The following is a 20,032-nucleotide window of genomic DNA, read 5'->3' on the forward strand; positions in this document are numbered from 1 at the left end:
GAGGAAATAACTTGTTCAAATGATACAAAGGTTTGTTTGTTTTCTCATTTTTTATTTTTCTTTATAATAAAATATTGATAATGCACTTGTCACGTCACTAATTTAACGAAAGTGATGCGACTTCAAAACCTTAATGTTGAAAAATTCAAACCTTATGGTCCATTCTTAACCTTTAGGATAAAATGAAATTGGCCCTATTTAAAAAGGAGCGTTATGCAAACCCTTGTGACAAACACACATGCGTTTTGGTTTAAGAATGGCAATGACACTTTAGCAGAGGTATTTGTCTCCATCCGGCGAAAGGTCAATGTCCATGGCAGTATCCAAGATCTTTGATCAGTCTTGAATGACTTGCTTTATTTATGTAAAACATGCTTGCTTTAGGCCCACCTGCAAGTAATATAATTCATCCTTCAACCTTTTTTAAATACATGACTCTCTCAACAGTCTAATTCAGAATCTGATGGATTTAAAACTGGGCCTCCTAAAACCCACACGAGAGCATATATAACCTGAAAGTTTAGGCCTTTCTATTCAACCCAAAAACATAAAACAAAAGAACAAACTGGAAAGCGAAGTCCGGATTGATGCCCTCAAGTGGGGTTGATTTGAAATGGCTAGGGCCTCATTTGATGATATAGTCTAATCCTCCGTAACAAACGAGACCTTATAAAGGAGTAGGCAAGTTACATGATCGCATATTTGAAAGTATGACATTTAATCATAAACACTTTAAGTATATTGGACCCTTCCATCAGCAGCGATAACTTTTTAAATTCGGCAAATGAGTAGAAAACATGCCACTTTAAATTGTTAAGAGTACAATTTTACCTACTTCCTCCGCCTACTCACCCTTGAATGTGCTTGCTGTTTCGGTAAACTGGGAGCACACCCCCCCAACAAACAACAAAAACCTCAGCAGCCCCTTGAAGATGCTCCTCATCAAATGTCGTTACAAAATAAACAAACGACGTAACAAGTTAACAACCATACCTCCTTGCTTTGCTTTGCGATCAACCTATATCAGACCACAAGACCCACTAGTAGTTCTATTTAATTCATCCAAATAAAGAAATAGAAATAGAAAAAGAAAAAGAAAAAGAAAAAGAAAGACAACTCTTTAAGACTGGAAGTCAAATACTGTGCATAATATCTGCCTGCCTCCCAAGCATCATGAAGAAGAAGAGGCAGAGCATCCACAAGGCCACCTCTCACCTGCACAACCCAATAACCCAAACACCAATTTTCACAAATTCAATTTCACAACTCACCCTTTTCATCTTTCTCTCACTCTCACTCATACCCTTATCTCTCTCTTCTCCTTCTTCATCCTCACTACCCAAAAAGCCACCTCCTCTTCCCATTCTGCCCCTCCCCTCAGCTCCCCAGCTCCAATGGCAACTTGGGCACATGGCCATGTTTCTCCATTTTGGACCCAACACCTTCACAGACTCAGAATGGGGCACAGGCCACGTTGACCCTTCAGCCTTCAACCCCACCAAGCTCAATGCCACTCAGTGGGTCAAAGTGGCCAAAGACTCGGGCTTTTCCCGCGTAATTCTCACTGCAAAGCACCACGATGGGTTCTGCTTGTGGCCCACTGAGTACACCAACTACTCGGTGAGCTCCAGCCCCTGGAGGAATGGTGGTGGTGATGTTGTTGGTGAGCTTGCTATGGCTGCTAGGGACGCAGGTATTGGATTGGGGCTTTACCTTTCTCCGTGGGATCGGCATGAACCGTTCTATGGGAAGACTTTGGAGTATAACGAGTTCTACATGGGGCAAATGACAGAATTGCTGACAAGGTACATTTTTCTGTTGAATTTTGGATGTTTTAGTGTTTTTGTGAATTGGGGTTGTTTGATTTTATTGATGAGTTCTCTAAGCGGTTTTCTTTAAGTATGATCAATTTGCATTCTCTGCAATTTTGTTAATTTGGTTGAGTTTTTTTTTATTATCAAGGAACGTTAGCTCTTTTCTTATTGTGTGGAACTGGAATTGTGTTTTGCATTTTTGGAATCGATGTTATGGATTTCAAAGTGTTCTATGCTTATGTAAATTAAATTCCTAGACCTCTGCTTGATGGTTTTGTTTTAGCATTTCATGTTCTGTACAATTCAGTCTTTTATGTGCTCTCTTGAATTGAGTTGATATGTATTTTGTCACAATATTTGTGATGTTTGTTTTAACGGATTATCAAGGTTTATGTTTTAATTCATCTGTGTTGCTTCAAGTTGGCTGATTGGAGAATTTGTTTGAACTTTTGCTTCTTTGATTTTTGATGAATTTCTTGGATAGATGTTCAATGACTTGTGGTGGTTTTTTTAATTATAAACAGGTATGGAGAGATCAAGGAGGTGTGGTTGGATGGTGCAAAGGGGAAGGGGGAGAAAGACATGGAATATTTTTTTGATTCTTGGTTTAGTCTCATTCATCAACTCCAGCCAGGGGCTGTCATTTTTTCCGATGCTGGTCCTGACACCAGGTGGGTTGGGGATGAAGCTGGTGTTGCCGGGTCTACTTGTTGGTCTCTTTTCAATCGGAGTGATGCAAAGATCGGCGACACTGATTACCAGTGAGTTCACTCTTCTAACTTCCATTAGCTTTTCTGTGTTTCTCTAGTAGTTGGAGATATATGTATGTATGTATACATATGCGTGCATTCAGATACACAGACATCTATTTATCTGCACTGTTTCTATATGCTTAAAAGATCCTATTGAGAGAACCTGTGAGGCTGTAATCAGCACCTATCTTTTTATGCACCATCTTTTCTTCTCCAAGAGCTATGAGTTAATATGATGGGCATATCTAACAGATATTCAAGTGGAGGAGACCCATATGGTCATGATTGGGTACCAGCTGAGTGTGATGTCTCAATCAGGCCTGGTTGGTTTTGGCATTTGTCGGAACTTCCAAAATCTGCAAGGACTCTTCTTGACCTATACTACAAATCAGCTGGCAGAAATTGTCTCTTGTTACTCAATGTACCCCCAAACTCTTCAGGTCTCATATCAGCAGAAGATATCCAAGTGCTTCAAGAATTCAGTGAGCTCCGGAGGTCAATATTCTCACATAATCTGGCCATAAATGCCCTTATCAACGCAAGCTGTACGCGAGGAGGTAGTAGCCATTCTTGGTTCAACCCCTACAATGTCGTCAAAGAAGGTATTCAGTCCTATTGGGCCCCTGAGGTAAATCAGTCTAATTGGATTCTATACTTAAACCTTCAAGAAATAGTATCATTCAACATTCTGCAAGTTCAAGAGCCAATTCAAATGGGACAGCGGGTTATTGAGTTCCATCTTGAGGTCCTGAATGAAGATGGGGAGTGGAATGAAGTAATTAATGGCACCACAATTGGATATCAAAGGCTTCTGCAATTTCCGACGGTAAAATCGCAGTACTTGAGGTTTGTTATCGACAAGGCCCGGGCAGACCCACTTATTTCCTACTTGGGTATATATATAGATGAATTTTCCATTTTGAGCAACTTATCTAATACAACCTCACAAGCAGGCATCAATGGCAGTCAAGTTCTTCATGGCCATATTGAATCCAATCATTCTCAAATTTCTGCCATATAGTGTTTGTATATTTCCATTGAATGTAAATGTACTACCATCTTCATTTTTTTCTCCTTTCTAATTGGCTTGTGTCTTAACCTTTTCTTTTTGTGCGTGTATATTGAATCCAACCATTCTCAAATTGCTGCCATATAGTGTTTTTTTGTATATTTCCATTGCGTGGAAATATGGAAATATTCTAGAGACATTATTTTGATGACCATAAAATTAATTAAAGAATTACTTCTATTATGAATTCGTCACTTTGGTTTTTCAAACTTTAATCTACATCTCCTTTGAGATGTTTGCAAGGAAACCATCAAGATTATAGTGATCGCCTTATATATAAAACAAGATTTATACATCAAAGATTCTTTTCAGAGAATGGCACTCCAAAAAAAAATTGAAGGAAAGCCATTGTGTTTCTAACAAGCATTATGTCTTGATATCTTAATAACGAACATTAAAGCAAGAAACTAGCATAGTATTTGAAACCCAACAACGCAAGCAACACGACAGCACAAGATACATTAAATATAAACCTATAACCTAAGTAATTTTGATATCGTGCAGAAGTCTTGCAGCCATTGAGCCATATCTTCTAGCTTCCCAATCAGTAAGTTTACCACTCTGAGGTCTTGTCACTGGCTCACAATCTTCTTCAACCTCTTCATCAAGAGAACCGTTTTCACCTTTTTCCTTGCTGCTTTCGACTTGATCATCTTTCTCACCGATCACCTTAACTGTGTTTTCTGCACTTGTCCCAACTTCATCAACTTTCTGATCAATCACCTTAGCTGCTTCTTCCTCTCCAGTCTCCACTTCATTGTCTTTCTCATCAATCACCTCAACTGCGCTGTCTGCATACCCCTCCGGAGGCTTTAATGTCATAATGTAAAGTTGAATATCTGGATGCTGGTAGGTACTGTCCATCTGCAGGAGTTCGGAAAATAAATAAATAAATAAATAAATCTTGTATTGAAGAAAATTAAACAAGGGTAAGAGTGAATATTCTCCGAAGCTCAAGGCAAAGTGTGGATGCCAGAAAAGCATTCATCTTATATGTGGTGCATTATGAATGACGCAAGACCCTGCAATAAGTTAGCCCCCAAGAATATCAACAATTCAATCCATGCAATCTACACGTCACAGGAACCAGGAATTTCACTTGCAAACCACATGGACAAGTATTTGGATTTGCATTACAAAAACTAAACTGTACCTTAGAATTTGGAACAGTTTTCACATCGAAGTTTCTTCTCCACATTTGAAGCATTTGCTCATGGACACTTGTAGACCGAATCTCATACCCAATCTTCCCAATTGAAACAACCAGTGCATCAATAACAATTTTTAGGAAAAAATAATTAAAGCTAAAACCTAGGAAGTAGCATACCAAAATTGTAGTTTTAGGCCCTGATAATGCAAATATTGTCTGCAACAGTGGTTCCAAGAGATTTTCTTTATACACCTTAAAGCCAAGTAAGTTGAAAATTGATCAGTTATAACGACATAAAAAGGCTAGGACATCAGGGCGAAATAAATTATAAACACAACGCAAGTAAGAAACCTTTAGAAATTTGATTGAAAGGAATCCTAAGTTTACATATTTGTTTGTGCCATACGGCCCATACCATAGTTGTAATCATTTGTCAATGTAGGTCAAGAAAACTGCAAAAACTAAAGTTTTCAATTTTCAGCTGAAACTCAGTGAACTTACAACATCAGTGCCAATAATGTAGTCAAATGGTGGACCAACAGCTCTTATATGATCCTTATCTCCCCAGCTCAACTCCGCTGCCTCGATTGAACCAAACGAGTCTACAAAGAACATAACTTTCATGAGTTGTGAGCAAAAATCTAGAAATGGCAATTAAATTGACCAAACCAATAAAAAAGACCAGTTTTGTTTTGTAATTGAAATTTGTTCTTGTTGAGTTCAGTTTCTTAAACTCAAAGAACAGAAACAATTGTTGCAGTTGGCGGGTTTAAATACGGGCTACACGAACTGAGTAGCCATATATAAAATATACAGTTGCAAGTGACAAGACATTATTGGTTTTGCCATTGAGGATATGGGAACTAATACACGCACATGGTATTGAATATTGTTCAAAACATTCAATGAACAGAAACAATTGTTGCAGTTAGCGGGTTTAAATACGGCTACACAAACCGAATGGCCATATATAAAATATACAGTTGCAAGTGACAAACATTATTGGTTCTGCCATTGAGGATATGGGAACTACTACATGCACATGGTATTGAATATTGTTCAAAACATTCAAACCAAACCAGACCAGAATTCATTTGTGCGATCCTTGAAGTATTCCGTTCAACATTTCTCATTAGCAATGGCAAAACCTCCACTTGATCTGTTGTAACGACATCGCAACCCAGTAATGCCATGCCTGAAAGAGCAAAATGAGATAAGACTAGGAGCAAAACACCTGAGAAAGCAAAGTATACTAGCAGGAAAAGAATAAAAAGCTGTATAGATTAACTTCAACATGAATTTAAGAGGAAAAAGAAAACTCACCAAACCCAGCTACTCCGCAGCCTGCTCCAAGTTCAATGACACGTTTTCCTTTAAGTTTAGCTGGGGAGAACCTTCCCTTTCTGCAATTCTTTTCCTGGAAAAGCCAATAAAGCCAGATGTAGATTTATAAACAAAAAACTATGCCATGAAGTTAAAGTACATATTGACATATGATCAGCTCTGGAACCAAAACATAACCAATACTGAACTGAAAGGAAAGCCCAACTCCAGCTACAGTATGCAAATATATACCTAGAGCAGAAAAATTATTTTCTCAAGATTAACAAAATTTGCTGCAGGCTGAGTCACTGCCCTCGGTGGGAAAGGTTGCAGAGTTTGGGCTTTGCCTGCTCTTTAAAAGATAAGAACTTTTTGGCTCGGCAGAGGAAACCGCAGACAACATAAAGGAAGGGGTCCATATAGCTGCTGCACCCACCCCTTTCTTAGTAATTTTTTTTGGTCAGACCCCCTTCTTAGTAAATGAAGCAATAGGTTCGGCATCTAAGCCCCTTCCAATTCAAAAATGTAATATGTAATTGTTAGTCCCTTTGGCCCCGAATGAATGAATCGAATGTCCTTTGTTATTCCTATGAACCAAATCAAGTTAAATGGCAACTGACCGATAATATATCTGTTGCAGTTCTTTTTTACCACTGCATCATTTCAGGTTTACGGAATTTTATTTAAAAATAATAGCAGATTGTTTAATACGAAGATCAATTTCTAAACATACGAAGATCAATTTCTAAGCATTCTTTTTTTTTGGTTCCTTGGATGAACTTCAAAATCATCAATGCATTACATCTATTTTAAGGATGAATATAGCCTTGCTGTTCCTTCCATATCCAAATATTGCATTCAACTGGGCCCAAACTTTAACAAAGTTAAGCTCAACGATAAAAGGTCACTTACATGCATCATTTCGAAGTTTAGAGTTAGAAACATGTGGAAACTAAAATGATTGGAACTTTACAAAAGTTCTAGGGGGGACAGCAATCATTACCAGAAACTTCACAAACACCAGTGATGCATCCCAAACCGTAGTTCCTAAATGCTTTGAATTTGGATCCTATGGAAAAGATAAAGCCATTCCATGGTCAGGCAAGAAGTTATTAGGACATATATATGATCACAAAGCCATTATTAAAGTTGATAATGGGTAACTCATGCAACAGACATAGGATTGGTGAAAATAGTCATACAGAAAAAGTATAGAGCAAAAACAGTTCATATGCAGGAAAGTATATTAGGCCCCTTCCTATTACCATACTCTAAATTGGTTAGCTCTCGTTGATTTCTAAGTATTAGGAGAATGTCTTCTTCAAAAAGCACTAAACTTAATATTTTCTGATTCTGAAGATCTTTCTTAACACGATAATATTAATCCCAAAAACAAAAAGAGGAGAAAATAAAAAACCTGAGCGAACTGTAAGTCATGGCCCAAAACTTCTAAGTTCATGGTAAATGTAGTGGGGGAGTTTAACCTGCAACAGCAAATTTGAACAGTTTTATTTTAACATACATAAATACATAATATACATAATATTGGAAAAAGGATAAAGAACTGATATGAGACTTCCCAAGTAATTCATTCTTCAAATTGCATAAGCATATCTTTTTTCTAATAATAAACCCTACATTTTCAAAATTCTATAAAAAAATGTTACAAGTAAAAGAATCAGAAAGAAAAGATTGCCCATAATACCTGTCAGGCTCCATTTTGATTGCTATAATATTCCACAAGAAATTGACAATCCACTGCTGAAAACCCAACTCAATAAGCCAACTGAAGTGCCACCTTACCAAAATATTTAAGAAAAACAAAAAAAAGTTCAGCTTCAACTATAATTAAGTGAGCCCAAGCAGCAAGAAACTTTAGCTCAAATTAGAAACAAAAAAGTTAATCACTTTTAGTCAGAATTAGGAAGTGTGGTATATTAATCAAAATGCATATACATAAGCAAAAATTCATTAATGCCATACTTGAATATTCTATAAAATCTTTTTATTTTGCACCTCAAGAGTCACAAAGAGAAGATCAAACTCAAAGTCGAAGTGAAGAAAAAGAAAGATTGACGGAGAAGGTAGCTTACCTGAAAATGAAATGGGCGAGCTTTACCGTTTGCAGTGTGCACTGTTGTCTTCGAAACTCTGTAGAAAAGAAAGGCCGAAAGGAAATGCACCGAATTGATATTACCAAGACAATGTTACGGAAGTGACGAGACGACTAGCTTACTAGAGAGGTGTACTGACTGGGCAAAAGGCCCAAGTTTGACAAATTTGGGGTGACATTTTTCAGGCCCATGATGGGGTTGGAGCGGTTTTTGGTTGTTGTTTGTTTTTCAATAAGCCATAATGAGGGGAATCGAATCTAAAATTTTGAGTGCAAATATAAATTGCTTTTAAAATTAATCATATCAGATAGTGATACTGTTACAGACTTTCAGCACTTTCACATCCAATTTTAACCTTTACAATAAAATTAATAAAAGAAAAACCACAAAGAAGAAAATTGCACCAGACTCCCACCCGACTGAAATTACCAGTTCCCGTTCGCCGCCCCCTCTCTATGAGTTTCTAATCCTCCTTCCATTTCTCTCTACTGTACCAGCAACTACTTTATATTACATTTATTGTTTATTTCCACATTGAAATTCTGCCCATTTATTCATCTCCCTCAAAATAAAAAGAATAAAAAATTGAAAAAACTAGAATATTATACACCAACCACAGCACTCAGCTTTGCCCTGCCCATCGGCCCTGCTCTCTCAGTTTCTCTCTCTCATTTTGAAGAATGAGATCTGCATATTCCAAATTTTAGATTTTGGGCAAGTCATATTCAATTGAATGAGGTCTGCATATTCAATTAAAAAGTCTAAAGTTTTCTCATATGTTATCGAGAGAGGACAGAGAGATGTAGGGAAGAAGAGAGAGAGAGTGAAAGAGTAGGGTGCGGCGGCGGAGGGAGATAGATTGGGTAACTCGTTCTTTTTTTTTTCTTTTTTTTTTCCCCATTTTAAAGATTTTATTTGAAAGGGTAAAAGTATAATTTCATATCCAGCTGTAATTAATTTTAAATTAAAAAAATAAAAATAGACAAATGGCAGATTTTGAATGGGAATATCACTAATGATGCGGTGATATCACTATTCTATAAATTCTCTAGTGGCAGAGCCAGAAAATTTTCAAATAGGGAGCACCTTGTATATTGCAATATATTTTTCATTAGGGTAACAATCAATTAACTTTTTACTTGATACAAAATCCATAATTTTAATTTATATACTCCATTATTTCACATGTTACATTAACTATCTACTCATCGTCGATAATAGCATAAAATCTAATGCAATGTGCTTTATTAAAGATCCACATTCAAACAGTAATTTATCACTACAAAAGCTAGAGTCAAAGTATGACAATGAGAGATGTGAAAGGGATAGTAATGATAGTGAGAAAGGAAAAGAAGAAAAATATAAAGAAAGGAAGGGCCACCTTAAAATTTGATTAAAAACATACGATTGTATTAGTAAGACCATTTGCTGGGGAAAAAAAAAATTAGTAAGACCATTGCCTCAAAAAACATTTGAGAGGGGGCACATGTCCACCATGGGCCTTAGCTCCATTCATCATTGCTCTTAACTACTTCAGTTTCAAATCCTTTATTTTCTTAGGTAAAAGGGTTGTGATTTTTCCATTGAAGATTGGTTTTTTTTTTTTTTTTAAAAATAGTCTTAAATATATGATAGATTTGATAATGCACAATTGTTTGGCGCTTGAAATTTTTTCCTGTGTGCTTGATTTTTTTCATTTAGTTTATTCTGCGTGTAACTTTATACTTAACAATGGTAATTTTTTTTTGGGAATAATGGTTGTAATTTTTTGTAAGATTAAAGAAAAATAATTCTGCTAAAAAGAAAGTTAAATGAATTTTTTATGGAAAACAAATACTAAAAAAAGCTTATTGACTCATTGAAAAGGGTATAAATTTTGCTGAGTTTTCCAAAAATTCGTTGCCGTGATAGAGGGGTCATGGAAGCCGATAAGCCAACAACCATGCTGTGCACATTACTAGCAGTAGACCACACCGACTTCTCTTACAGAGTGTGCTCCGTCTGCGAGAGGACCCTCCCTGACAATCCAACTTCTCTTTGCAAATTCTGCAGCGTCAATGCCTTCAACCCCCGTTTTCCTCGCTCAAAACGCCTCTTCCGCCTTCTTGTAACTTCTCTTTCTTCTTCTTCTTCTTCAATCTTTCTCATTTCCCTTTACCCTATTTTTGAAAAGCTGCTTGCTTTACCAAAAAAAGTTGCTTGCTTTCCAATTGGGTTTTTCAAGACTTCCCTTTTGAGGTACTTTTTAGTAATTCTTTTTGGTTGTTTTTTTGGGTTGTTTTGCAGATGTCAATAGCCTCAGATACAAAGGTGTTTACTGTGATATGCTTTGATAGGGCTGCCAAGGTTCTGTTTGGTTGTTCTGCTGATGAGTTTTTTGACTTTGCCAAGTTTCACCCGTTTGCTGGTAAACCTCCAACCCAATTGCATTAAAAATGTGATTTTTGTTTGTGTTACTGTAACTACCCAATCTTAATGTTCTCATTTCTGACTTATTTTCTGGTGCTTTCCTGATGAATGCAATATGTGATGCCTTGTTTTGGGGTGTTTTATGCAGCTGTTAATGTGAGTAGAATTCTGGAGGGAGAGATGTTTAAAATGACACTATCCAAACCAAAGAATGGGAATGCACAACATCTGCGAGCGGTTCAAGTTATTCCATTGAGGTCTGGTTTTCAGCCAGCAATTGTGACGTTGAGGGAATTGTATGGAGTAAGAAGCTCTTGACTACTGTTGTTTTCATCTACTGCATGCTATGGACTTGCAAATGCTATTGATCTGCTTTTTTTTAATTTCTTCACTACTGAATTGCACTGGTTTCTCAAAGCACTTGGCTTTTTTAACACTTCAAGTATACTGCGCGTTAATGCCCACATTTCCGTGATGGTATTTTGGTTGCCTGCATTTATACTAGGAAAATTTAAGCCGTTAGTAACAGTTTAGCTGTTTTTGTCTAAAATGATGCTGAAACTCATGGCCTTTTTCATAGTTCTTCAAAGAATAATCCATCCAATTGTGCTGTATATGGTTGCTAATTTTTAAAAGAATATGCAAGTTTTTAAATACCAAATCAGTGGAACTTACGAAAGACAAGAAATGCCATTGAAAAATGTGAAATTGTATAGCCAGCCATTTTGGCAGAAACCTGGATTCTAGATTAGAAACTTTTAGGTCTGTCAAAGCAAGCTTGGTAACTACCGTTATGGACAAGCAGATCGTAATTATTCCTGCTGAACAGACACCACTTTGAAAACCACATGTTGGCAGGCTAGGATCCGAGGCTATCATTTGGGAGCAATTCTTTCGACTGACTCAGCTATGGCCAGTTTTCCTTGCATCCAACTTGTCAGCATCTGTAATGCGGCTTCTGGTTGATCCATTGGAACCATGTGACCGGCATTATGGACCTGTTTTTGGTTACATGCAATCAAATTTGCCGAAGTTACAATGTGTAATCACAGAGAGAGAGAGAGAGAGAGAGAGAGAGAGAGAGAGAGAGACCTTGAGGAAAGTTAGAGGTCCATGGCTTTTTAGCAGTCCTGCTTCTGTAGCACCAACCTTGAATGGAACAGTTGATGATGCTCCGAATGCTTTCTGACCGGACCATTCCATGGCATGAACCCACTTTGAATTTCCTGCAAAATAAATAGGCATAATAATATAAGAGTTCCAAAAGTACTATATCCTCTCTAATACATGAAACATGAGCTTTTTTGCTAGAACAAAGAGGCTCACCAAGCCAATTGCAGATGAGATCATACTCCCCAGCATACAAAAGCACCTTAATTCCATCTTCAAGAAGGGCAGGAATACCCACTTCCAGATTTCTCATCCAGTCCATAAGCATAGCGTCATATACCGTAGAGCTGCATGAAACAAAGTCTATGTCCCCAACTCCTAGGGCATCCCTAACCTGTTTCTTCTTCAAGAATGTCTCCATGTTTGAGAAGTCATAGCACATGTCCCCTTCACATTGCTTTCTAATATCATAGTACTGCATATACCATAATAGAGTAAACTCTCAGCATACTTGAATTTGTATGTGGGTTTGTTTAGAACTTATTTCTCTGACGATGATAAAAAGATTTTTGCGCTTGCTTACGTTTGTACCACCAATTATATTAATGATCTTTTCGAATATGCTATTGCAAACTTCATATGACGATGCACAAGCTTCTCCACCCTCAGAGCCTGACAGTTTCAGATATCAGAAAAGTCATGAGTTAGATAATGTTGTAAGACAACCATCAAATCTCGTATGAGATTGTAACTAACAGGTATGTGAAGAACAAAGGAAATGAAGAGGAAATACCGCAAGTCTTAATTGCCTGCTCACAGTCTGGAATCGTCTTAGAAATCCTATCGTAGTCAGCTTTTTTAATCAACCCCGTCTGCAGTGCAAAATCAGGGTAGGCCTTGTACTGAATTTCAGGATTGGTTAGTCCATTACCTATGGCGAATCCCTGTTCAACGATAGCAGATACAACTATTGGATCAGTATGATCATGATGAAGCAGCCAATGCAGTCAATCCAGTGTAAGTATTAAGATACCTTGAAGTTTATGTACATTCCTTCCTTTGCTTTGTTTCCTTTGTGAATCCGAGAACCAAATGCAGGAATGTAGTGCCCAGCATATGATTCTCCAGTAATGTAAAAGTCATTTTTAGCAAATTGAGGATGCTGAGCAAAAAATGCCTGTGATCAGGAAGAGAAACGTTAAGGATAGTTGTCCATGTGTGTGTGAGGGGTTATAATTTGTTGAAAGCAAATCTCGATATAACATAAAGGAATTGCTAGGACCTGCAGAAAGTCGTACAAGTCATTGCTGATGCCTTCTTCGTCGTGGCGGATGTCACCCTCATCTGAAGTATAGCTGAAACCGGTTCCAATGGGTTGATCCACGAAAAGAAGGTTGGATGCCTGCCAAACAAAACAAACAAAACCTTGGTCACAATCCAAAGGGAAACTTTAATGTGGACTGGTCGGTAAAGAACTGCAAAATAAGAAATACCTTGTCCCAGCCGTAGTCATTCCAGGCAAGAGACAAGTTGTTTGCAATTTGAAAAGGACCATTTTCATAAAACACAGCTATTTCGCTGCCACACCCTGGCCCTCCAGTCAACCACATCACAACAGGGTTATTCTTGTCAGTCCTGGATTCAAAGAACAAGTAGAACATCCTGCGAAAACAAAATGGATTGAAATCAAAATCAGCACAATAATTTTCTAGAAAATAGATTAAAATAAGCCACATCATCTTTCTATTGATCATGTGAGGACAAGTTCAGACAAAGATACAAGCAAAAGATGCGGACACGAGGCATGTAACCATCATCCCTGTTCAGAGTGTCGTTTTGTGTCTGTATTCAATGTAACAATGCAACTAAATTCCAGATGCTTATGTTAGCATTTGGTTTTTGGTTTTTGTTTTGTTTGTTTTTTTTTTTTCACAGGTTTATATCTGATATTGAAACTTGAAAGTTAAAACAGAGGAACACATGTTCATTGAAAAATTGAAGATGCAAAGATTGATAGTTGTCTGCAATTTTGTCTTAATGTGATGAAGAATCAAAATTTGGAAATGGTATGAGGGTTTTGTACTACATGACATACACTAGTACAAAACTTTTCACTTTCCCAAATCAAATTTTGAAGCCATTGAAGCACTACTCAGATTCCGAAGGCAATTGAACATCAACCCTTTACCCTTACCTTGCAGCTTTAGAATTGGGAAGGCGATAGTAGCCGGCATGGTGGCCAAGCTCTTGAACAGAAGGTCCGGAAGTAGCACCAAGAAAAGGCATTTTAAACTGCTTTTCAACCAGCATAGGACCAGCAAAAGCCTCATCCAATGAAGTCTTGTGGGGGACAGTGTTGATCTCATCAATGGGGAACAAGTTAAGGTCTCTTATGAATTTTTCGGCTTGTAGTTTCGGGGTTGAAGATAATTGAAGGGGGCCATTGTTGGGAAATGCTGCAGAGAAAAATGGCAGGAGGAGGAGGGAAAGAAGAGAAAGGGAAATGTGAGAAAAAGTAGATGCCATTGTTGTTTTGTTGTTTTTGTGTGGAAAAAACAGTGGTGGGTTTGGAGGGAATATATAGTGTTCCAATGTGAACAAACTAGTCTTGGCTAATAAGGCTAAAAGAATTGGAGTATGAAATGTCTAACCGCATGAGGTGAGAGAGAGTTGAAGTAACGGTCGTTGTTTTTGTTATTTTTCAAATTTATTTTCTTTTCATTTTTATTTTTGCGGCAAACTTTCCTTCTTTTTTTTTCTTCCTCGAATTCCTCTTTTTTTTTATTTTTTAAAATCCATATTTTCTCCTAACACAATCTTAGCCATTTAATTTCATTCAGAGAGAATCCAGCAGTTTTTGTCAAATATAATCCAGGATTTATTTTTATTTTATTTTACAATAATATGAAGAATAAAACCATATAGATAAAGTAACAGAGGGTTAAATTTTCCAATAATCCAAAATTGCCCTCGTTTAAGAAAAACAAAATGTCGAGACACAACAAACATTTCTCTATAGATAAAGATAAGATAAATAAAAATTAATTAAAAAGAAAAACCTATTAAATCAAAAGACCCTTAAAGTGAAAATAATTAATAAATAAAAAATAAATAAAAATTATGTTCAACAAAAATCTCTATAGAAGATAGGCCCTCCACCCGCGAAGAGGCTAGTATTGCTTAAAAGGAAAGAAATTCTAATCCTCTCATTAGTAAAAAAGAAAAAGAAAAGTAATCCTCTCAATTAAAACAAAGAACAACATTATAATCATGGTTTGGACTCTTTTAAAAAAATCCCTTTTATTATGATTTAAATGTGATTTGAAAAAAGAGTAATGTTAGGGAAATCACAATTATTTATTAGAGAGATACGTAAATGTGGTCTCTCTAACATTTTCCTTTGAAAAATATTCACCCCGTCTCTCCTTAAATAGGATTTTAATATATGAGATTTGAGCAATCTTCAACACCCCACCCAAAAGAAATAAAAAACAGGGATATGAGGGGAAAAAAGTAATGAAATAATGTTCTTTGGATAATTAAAATACATTATACGCGGTTTATTTAATTTTTCAAATAATTATTTATTTTGGGCTACATAATCTTTGCTCTTTACCAAATAGCTTTTGAGTACGGATTTAAGGAACAAGTTATTAGCTTTTTTCTGTTGGAGATTTTTTTTTTTTTTGAAGTGAATAAGCAGAAGCATGGAAAATTGTTGCGTGTAAGGCATCATTGCCTTCGATAAAGCGCACACGCAAATCTTGTGATAAAAAATGAAGATAAGGAAATTCTCTCAGAGCCCAAAATAGAAGGAGAAAGTTTTAAGACAACATTTTTTTTTTTCCTAACCCTTGGTTTGCTTCTTATCTCCTAGCCATCTCCTAGCTTAAAGCAAGGCGAATATAAAATAATGGAGATCAGAATCAGATCACCCACCAACCAAAATTTAAACAAGAATTTTATTATAGGTTTGAGTTGGTACAAAAAGGCAATGACTTTGTTTTGATGCATGATTGCCTAACATGATGCTTTGATTATGAAGGTTCATTTCCAGCTATGTCAGTAAAAAGTCAAACGTCTGTGACGAAGATAGAGGTTTTCAGTTTTGTTTTACTTGGTTTGACTGAACCGGATGCTTCTTGTAGAGCAGACTTTTTGAGAAGAAGCAGTTAAGAACCCCACAACTTTAATTTTTTTTAGTACAAGCGATATTCTAAATTACAAGGGTGAAGTTTCTCACACACAACCAAGATGTTGTCGGGATTCGAACCTAAGACTTCTGGTCGGCAAGTCAATTCCCTTTTCCACTAGTCTAGTCTAGACCTCGTTGGCCCACAACTTTTAAGCAGTTTTAATCTATTTATCAAACACTTTTCCGACCAAAATTTGTAACTTAATTGCTTTTAAGACCATCTGCCGCAAGCCTAAACTGGCTATAAAGCAGTCTCAGAAAAGAGAGAATGTGACTATGAGAAGGTTAAATCTGATGCACGCCATACTTGTATAACTTTGGAATTACAGGGTCATCTATCTCTTAAAACAATTGCATACCAGAGAGATCATGCCATTATGCATGAGTGACACAACAGAAAAGCAAACGCAAGATATCGTGATACTAATTTTATGGCAGTTTCATGAAATGAGTTGTTTCACTTTTATGCCGTTGGATGCGTTGAATTTTTGCGACTGTGTAGCAGGTAGATTAAATCAGACTCATCCAACCGAAATTAGTGGTGGTAATGCTCACCACCATTTAAGGGTGGTGAGCAAAAATATTCTGGATATAATATGGAGCAAATGCCAGCTACAAGACCATTAAATGCAACACGGATCTCCATACAGGAATTATAAGTTTGAGATTTACACACCAGCATATATTGGCACTTGAATATTGCACAACAACAGCTTACTTGTAAACTCTTTAAGAAGCTGCTTTTAAATAATATACAGAAGATAACACATCTCTGGTGTTCTCTGTCAGCGGTAAATGGGGGCCTCACTGCTGCAATCTCAATCCAGTCAGATGCTACATCCAAGTCGCACACGCTCACCACCTCATGCTATAATGCTGAGGGAAGACAAAGGAGAGAGGCTGAAAGGCTTAAACTCATCTTATGACCTAACTTTTGCAAGTCGGGCCCTTATTTCTTCCAACTCTTCCTCGTCATCAGCACCCTCAGCTATTGCTTCTTCCTGCAGAAGTAAACTAATGTATCAATTCTCATGCTTTTTGAAAGGCAGAAAATTATCGCTGAAATGGGACTTTATTTCATGACCATGTCACACGTACCTCCTGTGCAGCTTCTGCAGTAGCAGGTTGCTTCAACCTCTCCTTCCTGACTGCTTCTGGAAGCTCTGCAGCAGTCTCACCAGCTATAGAAGTCAAAACCTTATCAACCTCTTCTTCTATCTCGTCTTCTATATCCTCCGAGTCTAGTGCTGTGTCAAGACTATCATTCACCATCTCTTCAATTACCCCTGCCTACAAATCACGAATATAACCATTGTTTATTCACCAGAGGACCTGATTAAGTTTGATAAGATCTAAATGAAAAGCTAGTTAAAGCAACAAACATAAGTGAAAATAACATCTGATTATTCTGGGAGGAAACATCTATTTACAGATGGCAAACTAATTGATTAAAAGGCCATAATGTAGGATAAATAATTCCCTGTTTTCCAAAAATACTTCATCTGAAAGAAAAAAGGGAAGAGGAAGAATTTTGGGTAAATAATGACTCTTCCAATGCAATTTTTATCTACACATTGGTAAAGATAATTATTGCTGCAAAAATCATAATCCATGAATATGATATCTCAGAAACGACGGAAATGAAAGACGAGACGTTTAGCTTCTTTGTAAGTGAAAGAGCGATGACAAGAGTACCTTGGTCATCTCCTTGCTAAATTCTTGCATTGTAACAGCCACTTCTGGAGCCTTCATAAGGTTATTGACAAGCTTCATAACCTCAGAACTCTTGGATAAATGCCCCACGGTACGGGCAATAGCTGGAAAAATTAAACACGAGCATGAAAGATATTAAACCAACACACGATACTGATGTTAAACAAACCAAAGTTCCCACATCAAACTTAGTTTTTCCTTGCCACCGACTCAACCTAAACCTTATTTTTAACTTACCAATTTGTCCAAATCAACATCCTAGAAGATATAAGTTCTCTGTCTTATTGGGCTATAAAGAATGGGCAGCCATAACAAGAAAAGAAGAATCATAATAACATAACCCAACAAACAAAGTTCTCCCTTGCCATTCCCTGAATCTAAACCTTGTTCTTAACTAACTATTTACACGAACTCCAACATCCTATTAGAACATATGAAATTTTCTATTTGTTGCACTATAAAAAACTGGGCAGTTGTTCTAAGTTAACTTCCCATTGTGTTGCAATGTGGCTAATCTAAGAATCATCTTCTAAAAGGAGGCCTATGTTGTCATTCAACCTAATAGAAAGTTTCCTTCATCATCAATGTTACTGTAAATTTACAAGTAACAGCCTACAAAAATTTCTCATTTTAAGACAGACAATGACATTAGTCTTTAACAAAACAAATAGCTACTTAAGTTAAATTTTTAAAATTAGATTCTAGATTCGAAATATACAAGAACTATTCTACTTAAATGCATAAACAAGCAATAACAGGAATCTGAGACAAATGTCAATTAGTTAATGAGAGCTTCCACTGGTGATGGAATACAGTCAAAGTGAGCCACAAGCTTAGGTATTAGAAACATCATACCAACACTCTCCCCAAGGTGCATCGATATCGAATTCAGTTGTGCCTTATTTTCATGAAGACGGTTCACAGTCCTTCTAGATCTCACAATTTCTTTAGCAAGTGACTGAAATAATTAACACAAAAGAGAAATTGAATAAAAACAAGGGAAGAAGCACGACTGCAGCAAATAAGACAACAGTCAGAAATTAAATAGATATACTAATCAGAATTATGTTCTGTCAAACATATAGATTATGATACAAAACAGAACCAAATGGAAGTGATCAAAATCACACAGGTGGCCCCTCCCCTCAGTTTCCTATAAAATCTCAGTTTCCAAACCACATCGTTTATTGATGACACATTTCCTGATTAAAGTTCCTTCTAGGCAGAAAAGGTATCAGACCTTCGTAACTTTAAAAAAGAAAAAACGCTAATAATAATTCACGTAAATGCTGGGTTAGTTTCTTTCTCCTGGAAAAAAAAATAGCAATAACATGATGAGTGAACATTTTAATATTCTATTTCGTTTCTGTTCAATATAACCACAACATGTATTTATTGCAATCAATAGAATTTGGTGTGAAGCAAGTGAAAGTTTATAAACAACAAAGTCACTGAAACCAATAGAGCTAAAAAAATTGCATAAATTGGGAAAACTGGAAGTAGAAACTTTGGCTCAGAACCAAATTTTAATTGAACAAAAAGAGTACCTTTGCAGAACCCATGTCGTTTCTCTTGGCAGCATCTTTAATTGCTTTTTGCACACTCTTCTCTTCCCTCTGTATATCTGAAGCAAACTCATTACAGAAAACCCAAAATTAAACAAACCCACCAATCCAATTGCATGATCCATGAATCTAAACCATCACAAAAATTACTCCAGAATACAAATTTTAAAACAAAAATGAAAATTATGACGAAAATTTGAGTTGGGTAACTTAAATAAGAGGAAGAAGATTATAAAGAAAATATTACCTCGAATTTGGCGTTCGATGTTGCGGCACTCTTGGCGAAGTTTACGCTGCCAATCTCTCAATTGCTGCTGTGGATTTGGCTTTGGCTTTATCATATTCATCATCTTCTCCATCTTTTTATTTTATTTTTGTTTTATTTTTATTTTTTGAAAAGTTGGGGTCTTTGATGAGGAACCAAATCTTCGTTGCTTGCCTGCGCTTTTTTACCAGGGAGGACGATGACAAATTTAAAATTATTCCAAAAAACCAAAAAAGAAAGAAAAGAAAATTTGGTTTGGGTTTAGCTTCCAAGCCCAATTTGCAGAAAATAATTAAAAACATTACGGCCCAAAAGGGAAGTTCCGAAAACCCAAAGAAAGAATCAAGTTTTATACTCAAGGTTTTGTTTGTAATTAAAGGGTTATTATTCAAATGGCCCTTAAAACTTATACCCGAGTTGTATTTTGGTCCCTCAACCTATTTGTGAGCAATTCTTTTGTCTTACTCGACTAAATTATATTTCTTCACTAGATTGGACTGGACTGAACTAGCTTAAATAGCATTTGAAAACCATGTTTGGTAAGATAAATGAC

At 36.5% G+C, this 20,032-nt stretch overlaps 5 protein-coding genes across 6 annotated transcripts; 2 read left to right on the plus strand and 3 right to left on the minus strand.

The window, feature by feature from the left end:
* Window positions 1-1,075: 1,075 nt before the first annotated feature.
* Window positions 1,076-3,648, plus strand: FUC1 (alpha-L-fucosidase 1). The gene is made up of 3 exons (XM_008228172.2): window positions 1,076-1,805; window positions 2,339-2,575; window positions 2,819-3,648. The coding sequence occupies exons 1-3, from the start codon at window positions 1,174-1,176 to the stop codon at window positions 3,585-3,587; spliced, it is 1,638 nt and encodes a 545-aa protein (XP_008226394.2). The 5' UTR covers window positions 1,076-1,173; the 3' UTR covers window positions 3,588-3,648.
* A 243-nt stretch (window positions 3,649-3,891) lies between these two features.
* LOC103325981 (S-adenosyl-L-methionine-dependent methyltransferases superfamily protein) lies at window positions 3,892-8,300 on the minus strand. 2 transcript variants are annotated; one of them, XM_089049529.1, is made up of 10 exons: window positions 8,202-8,300; window positions 7,814-7,894; window positions 7,526-7,592; window positions 7,112-7,177; window positions 6,109-6,202; window positions 5,870-5,980; window positions 5,287-5,387; window positions 4,963-5,037; window positions 4,789-4,881; window positions 3,892-4,499 (listed from the first exon to the last, which is right to left on the minus strand). In XM_089049529.1, the coding sequence occupies exons 2-10, from the start codon at window positions 7,825-7,827 to the stop codon at window positions 4,116-4,118; spliced, it is 1,005 nt and encodes a 334-aa protein (XP_088905655.1). In that variant the 5' UTR covers window positions 7,828-7,894; window positions 8,202-8,300; the 3' UTR covers window positions 3,892-4,115. The 2 variants fall into 2 exon arrangements, with proteins under 2 accessions (XP_088905655.1, XP_008226405.1); XM_008228183.2 differs by having other exon boundaries at window positions 7,814-7,906; window positions 8,202-8,276.
* A 1,783-nt stretch (window positions 8,301-10,083) lies between these two features.
* LOC103326001 (replication factor-A carboxy-terminal domain protein) lies at window positions 10,084-11,022 on the plus strand. Its single transcript, XM_089049534.1, has 3 exons — window positions 10,084-10,329; window positions 10,509-10,629; window positions 10,780-11,022. The coding sequence occupies exons 1-3, from the start codon at window positions 10,141-10,143 to the stop codon at window positions 10,947-10,949; spliced, it is 480 nt and encodes a 159-aa protein (XP_088905660.1). The 5' UTR covers window positions 10,084-10,140; the 3' UTR covers window positions 10,950-11,022.
* A 282-nt stretch (window positions 11,023-11,304) lies between these two features.
* LOC103325992 (serine carboxypeptidase-like) lies at window positions 11,305-14,280 on the minus strand. The gene is given in 9 exon segments (NM_001326502.1): window positions 11,305-11,629; window positions 11,724-11,857; window positions 11,958-12,216; window positions 12,325-12,413; window positions 12,535-12,685; window positions 12,775-12,918; window positions 13,024-13,143; window positions 13,235-13,403; window positions 13,936-14,280. Coding segments are annotated over 9 exon segments (1,521 nt in total). The 5' UTR covers window positions 14,268-14,280; the 3' UTR covers window positions 11,305-11,506.
* Window positions 14,281-16,559: 2,279 nt separating this feature from the next.
* On the minus strand, window positions 16,560-19,671 carry LOC103326018 (vacuolar protein sorting-associated protein 24 homolog 1-like). The gene is made up of 6 exons (XM_008228224.3): window positions 19,462-19,671; window positions 19,197-19,273; window positions 18,505-18,607; window positions 17,632-17,753; window positions 17,035-17,226; window positions 16,560-16,937 (listed from the first exon to the last, which is right to left on the minus strand). Exons 1-6 carry the CDS (start codon window positions 19,571-19,573, stop codon window positions 16,857-16,859), a joined length of 687 nt encoding a protein of 228 aa, XP_008226446.1. The 5' UTR covers window positions 19,574-19,671; the 3' UTR covers window positions 16,560-16,856.
* Between the last annotated feature and the right edge of the window lie 361 nt (window positions 19,672-20,032).

Source organism: Prunus mume, linkage group LG1, assembly GCF_029339155.1.
Source record: "Prunus mume cultivar Tortuosa linkage group LG1, ASM2933915v1, whole genome shotgun sequence".
NCBI classification, from domain to species: domain Eukaryota; kingdom Viridiplantae; phylum Streptophyta; class Magnoliopsida; order Rosales; family Rosaceae; genus Prunus; species Prunus mume.

Bases quoted from the DNA above. Each gene is read 5' to 3' on its own strand.
- FUC1 (XM_008228172.2), top strand. From the start codon at position 1,174: ATGAAGAAGAAGAGGCAGAGCATCCACAAGGCCACCTCTCACCTGCAC. The intron at 1,806-2,338 runs GTACATTTTTCT...AATTATAAACAG, and splicing joins ATGACAGAATTGCTGACAAG to GTATGGAGAGATCAAGGAGG. The intron at 2,576-2,818 runs GTGAGTTCACTC...CATATCTAACAG, and splicing joins ATCGGCGACACTGATTACCA to ATATTCAAGTGGAGGAGACC.
- LOC103325981 (XM_089049529.1), bottom strand. The intron at 4,882-4,962 runs GTATGCTACTTC...TCAATTGGGAAG, and splicing joins GGCCTAAAACTACAATTTTG to ATTGGGTATGAGATTCGGTC. The intron at 4,500-4,788 runs GTACAGTTTAGT...GAACTCCTGCAG, and splicing joins AAACTGTTCCAAATTCTAAG to ATGGACAGTACCTACCAGCA.
- LOC103326001 (XM_089049534.1), top strand. From the start codon at position 10,141: ATGGAAGCCGATAAGCCAACAACCATGCTGTGCACATTACTAGCAGTA. The intron at 10,330-10,508 runs GTAACTTCTCTT...GTTGTTTTGCAG, and splicing joins AACGCCTCTTCCGCCTTCTT to ATGTCAATAGCCTCAGATAC. The intron at 10,630-10,779 runs GTAAACCTCCAA...TGTTTTATGCAG, and splicing joins CAAGTTTCACCCGTTTGCTG to CTGTTAATGTGAGTAGAATT.
- LOC103326018 (XM_008228224.3), bottom strand. From the start codon at position 19,573: ATGGAGAAGATGATGAATATGATAAAGCCAAAGCCAAATCCACAGCAG. The intron at 19,274-19,461 runs GTAATATTTTCT...AGTTTGCTTCAG, and splicing joins CATCGAACGCCAAATTCGAG to ATATACAGAGGGAAGAGAAG. The intron at 17,227-17,631 runs GTACTCTTGTCA...CGTGATTTGTAG, and splicing joins TTAGCAAGGAGATGACCAAG to GCAGGGGTAATTGAAGAGAT.